Source organism: Colias philodice, chromosome 20, assembly GCF_061535455.1.
Source record: "Colias philodice isolate Cphi_HAF_F1 chromosome 20, ilColPhil1 Martin Lab GWU primary, whole genome shotgun sequence".
NCBI lineage: Eukaryota > Metazoa > Arthropoda > Insecta > Lepidoptera > Pieridae > Colias > Colias philodice.
This window is the reverse complement of record NC_143105.1, coordinates 3,044,639-3,058,567: the sequence shown is the minus strand read 5'-3', so window position 1 is coordinate 3,058,567 and position 13,929 is coordinate 3,044,639. Positions and strand designations below refer to the sequence as shown.

The following is a 13,929-nucleotide window of genomic DNA, read 5'->3' as shown; positions in this document are numbered from 1 at the left end:
ATAATTACAATTTTAAAGTCTCTTTGAGAGCAGATACGTGTTCTGACATTAACAGTATCATATTTTAAAATTATATCTGTATGTTGTGTACTTCTTACTTATACATATTATGTACAGGTAAAATCAAGAAAGAGAAATTCTATAAAGCTGATGTAGCCAACGTCTTTATAAAATTAGTATATGCATTGGAAAATGTTAAAAATAGGAAATATTCTTACTAATACTATACTTACTATAATATAATTATTCCGAAGTTGAGTTTGTTTGTTTGTCTATCTTTCACGTCGCAAATTATTTATGATACAATATTGCTGTCTGAGTCCCTAAATAGGCTAGAGAACAACATAATTATTTTACGCGATGTAACATCTCTTTCCCTTGGGAACTTCCTTTGATTATGCGGGCGAAGCCGCGGGCCTTACCTACATTACTTGTTAAGATTTAAATATCAAAATCATAATTATTTTTATATTACGTAATATAGAACCACAATAGTAGATACTATGTTGTTCGATATAGGTAATTTTTATATATTAATTAAAAAGGGTGTGTGCAGTTATTAACTTTTTTAGACCCCTGGGAGTGTTAACTTTGTAATAGGCATGCTTTTAATATTATAATACCTAAATAAAAATAAAAATAGTGTAATTATTTATAGTTTATAAAGATTTATATCACTTATTAAGATACAACATGAGTAAAGTCGGCAGTGAAAACTAGTCTCACATAATATAGTATAGTAAATTAATTAGGATAATTTAATCCAATTACTTCACAATGTTTTCAGTTAATCAACAAGCAATTTAGAAAATTGAATTCATCGCAAATGTGTTGTTGATGGCATAAAATTTGCATTTAAAAATTATGCAGGTGATATAACCCTGTCTGCTTTCGTTATTTTTCATATGAAATAAATAGTGAAAAAAAAATAAATAAAACAGGTAGGTAGTTAATGTTAATATCTAAGTGATAAGTTGAAAATGGCGAAAAATAGAGATAAGTCTCTTAAAAATACGTGCGATAGCTCATTTGATTCGGAGTGAAAAATGTTACCGACAATTATTAGCTGTGTTTTACCTGAAAATAAAACACATATTAAATACTTACCTATATTTGAAGCTTACTTATTGAGAAGGCACCTAGCTTTTTCCGTCTATTTTTCCCTCTCTTTCCGTTGTATATATGCTATCTCTCTCGCACACCTCTCCACCAGGTGGCGGGGCGCACGATAATGTTCAGGCGCTGGATGTTTTTCATTGAGTCGAAATCCACAACAGGTGGACGTTAAGTGTAAGCTTCAAATATAGGTAAGTATTTAATATGTGTTTTATTTTCAGGTAAAACACAGCTATTAAACACTTGACCGTAATTTGAAGCTTACTTATTGAGACCTGCTTGTTACCCACCTGGTGTACAATATATGGACGCCAATGTGAATTTGAATACATAAGTAATTACTTATTTCTTTATTTGAAAGAGTAAGGTGTGCAGATAGTATACCTACCAATAAATCACACAAATTTTTATATTATATAATATATTAACAATCCCAGACGAAAAGTTAATCAAATAAGAACCAAAAAGTTAATCATAATGATTAAAAGTATTAGAACTTATGAGATTGGTTCAAGTGTACCTTAGTTAACCTTTTGGGCTTGAAAAGTTAAAGTTACTACAACTTCCACTATCTTTAGCGTAAATCTGCGAAAGCGCCAGTAACGACTTTCAATTTACGCATTTAGATGTTCCTTACAAAATGAAGCAACAGCTGATCCCGACGAGGAAAAAATACCTCTAACTCAAACCTTTATTTATTCAATTAGAACTCTGTAGAAGCACAATTGAATCATCTTAACATAGTATTACCACCTGTCTCAACTCCCACAGTTTTAACCCAACCACTTGCTACAAGCGGACAAGAAGAGACCTTGGTCCTTACTTTTGGGGTTAGAAATAAATTTAAAAGGTCGCCCCTTGAATAAGGCAATAAAATATCAAAACAGGTAAACGGTTTTAATTATAATACAGATTTTTAACATCCAACCAAACCGTGCGGTATCTATCAAGCCAACGCCACCAATCATAATCTAAACATGGCTAGTACTTTCAGTACAATGCATGAATTATTTATTTAAAACTGATAGGTCATAAACTCTGTACTGGAAACAAATATACTGAACTCAAGAGACTAAAATGATAAGGAGCTTATCTGTGTCCCAAAACTGCAATTACTACAGCCAAGTACGTTACTTTTAATCAATTCGGTTTTGAGATATAATTATGATTTACATCAGAACTTATATACCGAAATATCGTGACTACATAACGTGACTTATTTATAATAATAGTGTTTGTGCATAACACTAGGCAGTCAACAGCTATATGAACGTCACATAGGAAAAAAGCCAAATTTATCCAGTCAGTAACAAAGGATTTTAACTATAGGTACTTATTATAATTCAACCAACTACTACTAGCTACTCCGTATGTCTTTTGGGAAGACGGAGGCAAATAGGATTTTTATTCCAACTATATCATTTGATATTTTGAAAATGTACTCCACATTTTCATACCGTCAGAGTCATTTTGCAGATTATAGTGGTGCAGCACTGAACACTGTCTATTAGGTGGCTGGTGCTGCTGACCGGGCCTTCAGTTCCGCTTTCCAGAATACCTTCACCCTTCTAGGTGCTATTACTACTGAAATAGCGGTACTCTATCGCGTCGTTCAAGTCTCTAACTGACAGGATTTCTCATATTATCGTAACAACCTCGCTCGTTCTAACGAGAACAAATTATCGCCAAGGAATTCTGCTGCAGGATAATGGCAAGAGAGATTATAAGCTTAACTATGCATTATTATGTTCAGGAATATGGTGGATTTTGAATACTATCGTCGTCTGAAAGTATCTCCTTTCGATTAACTTCATTATGGATGCAGATCTGATCCCATCTTTGTTCTGTAGGAATGCTACGACAGTCTAAACATTACACTGGACAAAGAAAATTGCCCTAAATATAGTCGGTTGTTCCAACATTCGTAATATGGCTAGCCTACCTTGCTAGCCCTTGATTGTAACTGCTACCAATGGAGGCATTGCTCTTGTGTTGTCCACGAGTGCAAAAATGAAGAACTGAGCTCGTGGGGAGCTATGTCGAATGAATCTGTGTTAAGATTATGACAGTATAGGACAGTTAGCTGTGGATGCGAAGACAGGACATTAAAAGTAATCATCCGTAAACACGCGAGGCAGCCACGGACAGCGATATAGCAAGAACTAAACTAGCAAAGTTTAGTTCGCTTACATGTTTTAAATGCAGTATATCCTCTGTATAGCATTGCATTTATGACTATTGAAAAACTTAATTCACCCGTAAACACGAGAAGCAGGCACGGATAGCGATATAGCAAGAACTAAACCAGCAAAGTTTAGTTCGCTTACCAGACTTATATTTTAAAAGCCATATAGTCTGTACTGCATTTCATTTATTGCCCCCCCCCCCCCCCTCAAAGCAAAGAAATGAGAAGTCGTTTGGCAGAGCTTTCTCGTTAAGGGTAGGGGTTCCAAGTAATATCTAATAATAAGAGGCTTTTGTTTGGAAAGATTGACTTTCCGTTATTTATCCTCTATCCTATGTAACTCAACAGTCAGTATTCTCAGCATTCGTTGAGTACTTAAATGTTTTACGTTAATAGTTGTATATAACTTTATTATACAATATAATAATCCTGGTGGGATGACAAGAAACTTGTCTAACAAACGATTATCCTAATCCCTCAGCGATTTATTGTTTGAGCCCTGAAGAAAAATCTCATGGGTGCAATAATGAGGTCAAATGGGTTGAAAAACGAGTCAAATAAATTGCCTACAAGACCGGGCAACTAAAATAGGCCTATGAGAGGTCAACTATACGTAATCAATCGGCATTTGTTACATTCAATCGCTTTGCGATTAAAAAATCTCTTCCGATATTTTTATATGAAAATTGGTCGGCTAGTGCCATTGAATTACGATACCAAACATACCGTTGACACAAGGCTTGGTGAAAATCCTCGAAACCACCGCCACAAATCATCTGCGAGATGATATTTGATCTCGACTCGCCTTCCTTTGTTGTGAATAGGCTTTGCATTGGTAAATACGATTTGTTCAATTCCAATTTCCATAATTGGTAAACCAATGGTGGTTTCCTGATTCCTGAAGCGTAAACTTTTAGGATACGAAGTATCAATTTCATGCGCCCATTATTTGACGTCTCTAACCTTTATTGTATTTATTAGGTCATACTACTATACTGCCCACTGTGAAGTAGATTTCAAAACCTTTTTCTACCTACCTTAGAAGAGTGAAGATCCGATACGGTCATATCCAAAACTTCTTTCGTGGGTCCTCGTTGACGAAAGCAAATATCTATGATCATTTTAATGATCAATCCTTTGTATATTTGCACCAATCGCCATCAAAGCCCCGCGAGGGCTGATATATATTTGTACCATTTCCCCGTGGGGACGGTTGTTATCAAAGCCCCGCGAGGGCTGATATATATTTGCACCATGTCTCCGTGAGGTACTGTTGTAATCAAAGCCCCGCGAGAGCTGATATATATTTGCACCATTTCTCCATGAGGGACGGTTGTAATCAAAGCCCCGCGAGGGCTGATATATATTTGCACCATCTTTTCCGTGAGGGACGGTTGTAATCAAAGCCCCGCGAGGGCCGATATATATATTTGCACCATTTCCCTGCGAGCGACAGCTGCGCGAGGGATGTTTGTAACTAGAAATAAGTAGGGCCTGCCAAAAAATGCTTAAGAGACACCCTGCGAGGGTGGATTTGACCTGGCTAACCCCTGCGAGTAGTGGCCACATTTATGTATTCTGCTTCGAGCAAGAATACACCTTAGTGCTAATATAAAATTAGCAGTAAATAATCATTTAAATAATATAGCAATTAACAAGGTCCTTTAACTTATTTTCCAATGTTAGCGACAACTGTCCAGGATGAATTAATAAGAATTGATTTGACAATGGTAATTAATTATTATGTTTATATAAAAAAGGACTAAGTAACTATTTAATAAATTCATAATTCAAATCAATTCACTAAATTTTAAAATGAACTTCATATTTATTTTTGTTCATGCAATCGATGTAACATTTAGTTGCTTTATATCCGTTAACATTCCTTACGAACGCAACCATACCGTCGTAGGACGTTATATTTAATTGCACAAAATAATCTCCACTCACCCGCAATTTTTTACTATTTGTCAAGGTGTACAAGTTTATAATATTATTCTAAAACGTTAGAAGTGAGTAAATTCTTTGAACGTATTAGAATATTATTCTAAAACGTTAGAAGTGAGTAAATCCTTTGAAATAAATGTATCTAAATCTAATTTATATTAAGGTATATCGATAATTATTATACGATAACCCTTTCAGCACAAGTTCAGTAAACCAAAGAATTTAATTGTAAAATTTTGGTACTTACTCGTTTTAACAAATCAAATTAGCCGTGTGTAATATGTCTATTTTCACATAAAAACGGATCAGAATAATACTCATAAAAGGACACGTATAGACTACGGATAGTTTTGAATGTGTGGTAGATTCATGGTACGTATCTACTATACATGAGCGAATTCCATCATTATTCAGTTGAGCGGTAACTCCCGTACGATTTATAAAATAATATCACAACATGTTCCGACATGTCGTGACTTCTTGGAGCTGACTCATCTCGTTCGATATTTTTTAGTAATAAACTATGATTGGAATTCCGAACCGTTCCTAGCGATAACGACAATGTAATAAAGTCGTAGCAATGGATTGTATGCCTGTAAAGCTTTGAGTTGGCTCATATCCATACTAAGTATTAATTGTAATTTTTCTACGAAAAATTCACTTGTAACCTTGTAATAAAAACACATTATTAAAAATGAAATAAAATATTAAAAATATCTATATACAAGAGAGGGTATTTGATATATTATCTAGTAATATCAAATAATCACAAAAGTAATATTAACGATTCGAGTAAAGCCGAACGGTAACACCGTTAAAATAGCTTTACTCACAGTATTAAAAATTCAAATATTAATTAGTACATATTGCATAATGAAATATTTCAAAAGAAAAGTTACTATTTCAAGTAAAATGTAACGGTTGTATCGTTAATTTTAAATATCTTTATTCATGCTATTAAGTATTTAAGCATATTGAAAAATAAACTATTGCTGAAGGATTCATTAAAAACCTCTGCATTTTAAATAAAGTCCAACGATTATACCGTTGACTTTAAAGATTTTTACTCATTTTTAAGTAAAATATTATTAGAATAGATGTAAAAATAACTCACTGTACCGATCCGACGCGATACACTTTTTAACACTTTTAGCACTTGCTTTAAGCAATACTTAATACTTAATAGCACCAAGGTTGTAGTCTTGTAGACAACCTTCTCGCGGCGGAAGCTAGACGCCAATGAAAAACATCCAGCGCCTGAACATTATCGTGCGCCCCGCCACCTGGTGGAGAGGTGTGCGAGAGAGATAGCATATATACAACGGAAAGAGAGGGAAAAATAGGCGGAAAAAGCTAGGTGCCTTCTCAATAAGTAAGCTTCAAATTACGGTCAAGTGTTTAATTAAACATTTTTTTTAATGTGCAATAAGGACGGAAGTTCGAAAAAATTTCGTTAGTTAACATTTGTCTAATTTGTTGAAAAATTAACTTTAAGTAACTAACTACCACCATAAGTTTTATTCTCTCTGTCGGATTGGCATGGTGAAATGATAACATAATAAATAAATAAATAAATATTATAGGACATTATTACACAAATCGACCTAGTCCCACAGTAAGCTCAATTAAGGCTTGTGTTGTGGGTACTAGGCGATGATAAATATAATATTTAATAAATACATATATAGATAAACACCCAGACCCAAGAACAAATAATTGAGTTCATCACACAAATATTTGCCCTGACCGGGGATCGAACCCGGGACCGTCGGCTCAGTAGGCAGTTACTTACCACTTATAATATACCTAATAAGTAAATTAAAGATATAGGTATCTTAATAATTGTATTAATAATTTATGTATTACAATAAAGTATATTTCATTTCTTGAATAGCTAATGTAATTCTGACTTCTGTCTAGTAATACAAGTTTATACGTAATTAATTCAAACATGAATTACGTATAAACTTTGATATGAACTGATTCAAAACAGCCTACACAAGTTATAACAATAATTTAAAATAGGTATATTAAGCTCATGAATTTACAGCACGATAGTTATTTCACATAACCACAACATAACTTTCATAATATACTATAGGCTTGATATTTCAATCCTTGATTTTAAAATTCGTCGAATATCGTAGGAATGACTTACCTGTAGATAGTCAGTAGACAAATCATTCAAAATTGTGTTTTATTTTCTCTACTTTTCAAATTTTGCAGGTCATTTTTTTATTAGATCTATCTGATGTAGATCTAAGATCGCATAAATTTCTTTACAATAATACTAATTATTACGTAATAGGTACATTCTTGGTCGAGTTACAAAGGATATAAAAATTGTCGTAACTACTTACTAACTACGACATTAATACAATTTAACTAGCAATCTAATCCCTGTCAATCGTGAGGGCTGGGTGTGTATTTCAATACAAACAATCACCTGATGTCTTCAACAAACGCCCACACCTTCAAAACATTGTCTAATTAACTTTGGCAAATAAATATTACTATGGTTGCTTTATTATAGACCTATATATTTAATATTACTATAGACCGTCTCCTTGGTACAGTGGTTGACGCGTGAGCGTAGAACCGAGGGCTCCTGGGTTCGATTCCCGTGTGTAGACGAAGAAAAAAAATGTCTCGGTCTGGCACGACACAGAAGGCTGATCACCTACGTGTCCCTAAAGAAAATCGATCAGTGAAACAGATGTATGCATAATGCATCTGCCCCTTACCCCACTTGGGGACACGGGACTTCATAGTTTAGGTAGTAGTATTATATTGTCTGTGGCTTAGGTTGTCTCGTGGTAATAATAGAATGAAGTTTCAAATTATTATCATCGTCGTGGATATCGACCAAAAAAGTCTGTCTGTTTTTAGATTACACTCAATTTAATAACAACTGTAGAGCCGGTCAAAGAAGAATTTCTGAAAACACATAATATAGTTTCACTCAATTTCACCTCAATTCTTATATAAATATAAATCAAGTTAACATAATATCAAACGTGGAGGAAAAGTGGATTGATACAGTAGTACAATATCATTTTTAGCATCCATAGCAAGAACCACTGATTTTAATTTCTTACAAGAAACTGTGATCAGTCATTACATGAGTTTTTATTTATTCTTTATTTCTAATTCACCTTTTTCTTCCAGCATCCGTGGCAAGAATCACCAAGTTCCTGGGCATGTCTGGTATCCCGGTGCTCACAACTGGCGGCTTCACCTTCGACTTCGTGAAAAGCAAACAATCCTGCAAGGACGAATACTACATGCTGGTCAGGACAAGCCCTTTGGGGTTCAAGGATATGGCGTACTTCATCATTGATGTTATGAGACAGTAAGTTTCACTTTAAAGCTAAAAAATCAGAAATCTTTAAATAATAAATTCGACCACGAGGCGGGATTCGAACCCGCGTTTTGCTGCCGTGCCAGGACAACGCCTAGCCTCTAGGCTCTGCTGTAAAACCTAAATATCGTTAAAAACCTAAACAATTAAGGTAAGTAAGTTTTTATAATAAATATGACCGGTTTCACAGCTTCTGGATATTATGTTCTGTTTAGCCTATCTATAAAAGAAAATAAAATAAAAAATATTAGATAACGTACTAACAGCAAGCTGTGAAACCGATCTTTATTATAAAAAAAAACTCAGAGAACATGTTAGAACTTTACTTTGGGAAAACTTATAAAATATTACCTTTCTCTTTATAAAAGTAAAATTGATTGCCCACTAAAAACTTCACAGGCTTATTTCCAAAGGCGCGTCGTTTGAACATAAATTTCTATCCCATATCTCACTCCTACATGTTTTATTGTCCTGACGAAGTTTATAACTTTTTTAAAAGTTCCAATCAACTTAATACAAACTTCTTTAACACATCCAAATTTGAAAGTATAAAATGTTATACATAAGGACATTGTTAATTTGGTATTAATATCATAATTTTATTAAATGAAATAAACGATGCTGTAAGTCGTACTGATATTTATTATCGTGTACCATTACATAATATTACGTTCTGATAATATACTATTAAGTTATTCATGTGTTTGTGCACACTATGCCTTGAATAAATTCGAGAATGAAAAATCATTTCACTTTAATTACGAAAAGCTTATTGTCATTGCAATAAATAAGTCTATAGTAATTAATATACCAGTAAATACTTAGTAACGTCATAACCAGATTTTAAAACAATATTAAAAATAGTATATCTCAATTTATAACACTGATCATCAAAACTCAATCAAACGTTTACAAGGACTACATACGCCATACAACTTAATTAAATAATAAACCTACATTGAAAGAGAATTTAATAAAATCCTTGTACGAACAATGTTACGATTAAAATAAATGAAATTTGCTCAAAAGTTTCTCATAAAATTCTAGTATGTTCTCTTATCTCTACATAACTGGCAGAACAAATAGAACTAACAAATGTAAGTATTTTGCTTCTAAATTAAAACCACTTTTGCATTCGTAATCAAGAGGAGAATTTTTCGTTATTTTATTGAAAATGCCGCTCTTTCAAACTTAAAGCTCTGTTGTGAGTTATTGGCATTGGTGGTCATTTTATTATTATTTTCTTTGCCTTTATAGTGGTTCTTACTTTTTATACATCATATATATTTTATTACCAAACAATATAATCGAGGAAAATGTTATGGAAATCACATTATGGTTCCATAACTTCTTATAATATCTACGGTTGTGTGGAAATTTTGCTTTTATGTAACAAGGTTAAAAGGTAAGTCTGCTTTGCACATTTGCACCAAATACACTTAACATAAATATAGTAAGTACAGACTACATAATTTGTTATTATTTCCGCCTTCACACTTTCTCTATAAAAGCTTCCTACTGAAAACTAAATATTATTAGCTTTAAAATTAATGTAAAGCATAATATATACACCATATTCCGATGCGCGCTTTTTTTCATACTAAGTAGGTTTTAATTCATAGTATACTAGGTTTCATACAGTCAAAGAAAAACCCGCATAGTTCCCGTTCTCGTGGGATTTCTGGGATTGCGTCATTTTTCCGGGATAAAAAGTAGCCTATGTCCTTTCTCGGGTATCAAAATATCTCCATACCAAATTTCATGAAAATTGGTTCAGTAGTTAAGGCGTGATTGAGTAACAGACAGACAGACAGAGTTACTTTCGCATTTATAATATTAGTATGGATTCTAAGTATCTAAAAACGAAGTATAAAGAAGGCTGGATTCAATCACGCGTCTCTCTTCACTGTAGCTTTTTCATGAGTTTATAGCTGCTCTATATTAGTGCCGCAAAGCTCTATGAACAGGCATGAATTCGAATGCTCTGTGAATGTAAATATATAACTTAAGTGATAAGACATCCCCACTAAAAAAGTTCAAATACCTATCCTTATTTGAAACGTTACGTTTAGAGATTCCAATCTAGTGAAGGCGGGTAATTATTTAGCTAAAAATGAAGAAGCTTCTAGCTTAATAATAAACAAAACACAACGAAGCATTAAAATAATGAACTTTCCAGAATGAATAATGGAGTAAAAATTAAAATTAATGAAATGAACGTGTTCAAATTAAATTTTCCCTTCCAACGGTAGCATTTTCTCTAAATAACTCAAGGCAGCATGTGCCTATTGTTAATGTCTGGAATCATACTTTATTATTAACTAGGGGTCCGCCCTGGCTTCGCCCGTGGTACTTATTTCGCAATAAAAGGTAGCCTATGTCCTTTCTCGGGTATCAAAATATCTCCATACCAAATTTCATGCAAATTGGTTCAGTAGTTTAGGCGTGATTGAGTAACAGACAGACAGACAGAGTTACTTTCGCATTTATAATATTAGTATGGATTCATTCTATCTGAGGAATAAATTTATTATGATACGAGTAGGTAATATGTATGTAGATTGTAGGCTGTCTACGACGATATTCTAGGAACCTATTTAGTCTATAACAATAATAAAAAATATATACAATTGATTCAAATATATAAGAAAATAATTGATTATGACGTGTGTAGCTCTAAATATTATTTATTATACATTATAAGTAACATGTACCTAGTTCCATTTATTTACACAGTTTGGTTTTCTGCACGTGTGAATTGCACTAACATTTTTTATTTACGCGCCATCTAGTTACGACTGGCGGCAACTCCTCCTCATCAACGAACCTGAAGCGCAACTCAGCGTTGCTGGAAAGTCCACCTGCCATCTCATGATGAAAACCTTCGCGAACTTTCTGAAAATAGAAGAAATGATTTATACACCATGGGATACGACGTCAGATGGCGGCCTCAATTATACTGAAAATCTCAAATTTTACCTCGGATTGAAATACACAAGTAAGTGGATAGAATAGTTTTAGTTCGGTACCGGGTTAAATTACGGCAACTTAAAACGTCTAAAGGTATGTAAGTTTTAATATTTTTAAGGTATATAAATTATTTAAGCATTTAAGAGTTTAATTTAAGCCAGATTATAACATGAAAAACACAATATCGCCGCGACGATATTTCGTAACTTGAAAGCGGTTGTAAACCACATAGTAGTTAACCGTTACATCAATAGATGGCGCTAAAATAAAAGCGTTAACATTCAACAGATTTGACTGGAGACGTGCCGCGCTTTTGTACGAAACACAAGCCTTTGTTGAGTACGTCGGTTCAAGAGGGGGTTACTTGTTGGCTAGTACCATACACGATTACATGCTGATTGAAGGCATGCATGTGTATGGAAGGGAGTTACAGTCGCATACGTACCGTGGAACGAAACGTTATTGCGCCATGTTGGAAATAACTACGCTAGTAAGTCGGTTTTGGTGCGGGTTTGCGGTTTCAGTATTCATATTACAAAACGCTTTGTATCTAGCTTTACACTTTGAAGTTTGATATCGCACGTTTTGCATCAAGTATTTTAGCTCATATGGAGAATAAAGGGATGCATTAAGTTGATGGTTTTAAAGTTAATTAGTTAGTAAGATAGCATTAATTAATTGCGTGGGTAGGTATAAAATGGTATGAATGTTACTAACAAATATTTATTTATTTTATTTTACTTCGGCATATTTTATCAAAAATGTAAAAATATACGTTGCAGCAAAGGATGTACAGTGTATCGTACTTTAACATGTTTTTATCATTAACTATGCGTCACCGTGATCAAAAAAAATAAAATCAACGACTACCTACTTATCGCTTCAATAAAAAATTTATAAATGTAGGTGGTTGTTGCTATGGAAACGGTTTTGGGTATCGTGAGTTAAAAACAAAATATTAAATTTTGATTCAAAAGGATGAGGGACTAAATATTCCTATAAATTCTTTATGAATGTTTATTATAACTCTTTTGAATTAAGTGAGTTATTTATCCGGAAGATAAATTGAATGTTCCGGGAAATGGAACAAATGAGAGTAAATCTAGGAAATGGAGCCAACACAAGTTCAAGGAGTTATATTTTCGTCCTCTATTCACTGTGTGGAATTTATTAATAAATTTAATGCTACTTCTCTGTAAAACGTTGGATAATAGATACTCAAAATATTAGTTACTTTGTAGTTGGATAAACTACCGAGTAGGATCTATTTCAAAACTCATAATGTATTTTTTGAATAACGATTGAGCTAAATTACCTTTAATCTATTTTTTGGAATTATTGATTATACTTACATACTTTTATATAAGTAAATAAAAAATTTAGTTTCAAAGTATTCTGCCAGAAAATCAATAGTATAAGTAGGTAGACCTACGTTAATTTTCTACAAAAATGAACTGAAAATTTCCTTCTTAATTTGTTTTGTTTATGGCTTCGACCGAGATCGCTGTTTACTTTATTGTAATTTATCGGAGCGATGACATCAGTTTTTTGAATGAAATAATTAATGATAGATTTAGTGCATAATCTGTTTAGATTTGCCTGTATTAGATATTTTGATTAGAATAACCAGTTTCAGATTATTTGTTGATCCTACATAATATTATAGAATATAAAAAATGTATTACACGACTCCTCAATTGTGTATTATTATTTTGTTATCAAAAGCTTTTAACTTTCGTGTTTTTGCAAAATTATGTTAATTAAATAACTTTGAAAAAAACTAGCAGTGCATGGTCCGTAGTATAGGAACGGTAAATAGATAGAATATAGGCATTCCATGTATCTATATAAAATACTAGCTATTGTCTGCAGCTTCGCCTGCGTGGAAAAGATAAATTTTCATGACACAAACTTTCATGCCCTATTATATCCCCATTCCCCTTGGGAGTAGAATTGATCAAAACGCGGATGCCTACGTCCTAAGTCCTAACAGTTACCTGCATGCCAAATTTCAACCCGATCCGTCCAGTGGTTTGGGCTGTGCGTTGATAGATCACTATGTATTTAATCACCATAATATATATATATTCAGATAGTAGGTACCTGGATGATACTAATGATTTGTACACCCATAGTAAAAATGAAGATTCAAAAATTTATAAAGTTTTATTTGCAGTCGATCCCGTACAGTAATTGGTGTGGCGCATTAGAATGATTTCTTTCATATTAACATTACGTACGGTTATACAAGAATACAAGATGTAGATCATCCATATTCTAGTTAGGCAAATTTCAGTTTGGTCACAGAATACATAATAGTAGCTAAACGCGTTTGGTATCAAACATGTAA

The 13,929-nt window shown here is 33.2% G+C and overlaps 1 protein-coding gene across 1 annotated transcript in view; it reads left to right on the top strand.

Moving 5' to 3' along the window:
- LOC149479328 (atrial natriuretic peptide receptor 3) overlaps positions 1 to 11,977 on the top strand; it is a 90,980-nt gene extending 79,003 nt beyond the window's left edge. The window contains exons 4-6 of the mRNA XM_089708304.1: positions 8,417 to 8,600; positions 11,402 to 11,607; positions 11,868 to 11,977. Of these exons, the coding sequence (XP_089564430.1) occupies positions 8,417 to 8,600; positions 11,402 to 11,607; positions 11,868 to 11,977 (500 nt within the window). The remainder of the gene's footprint in view (positions 1 to 8,416; positions 8,601 to 11,401; positions 11,608 to 11,867) is intronic.
- Positions 11,978 to 13,929: the final 1,952 nt, after the last annotated feature.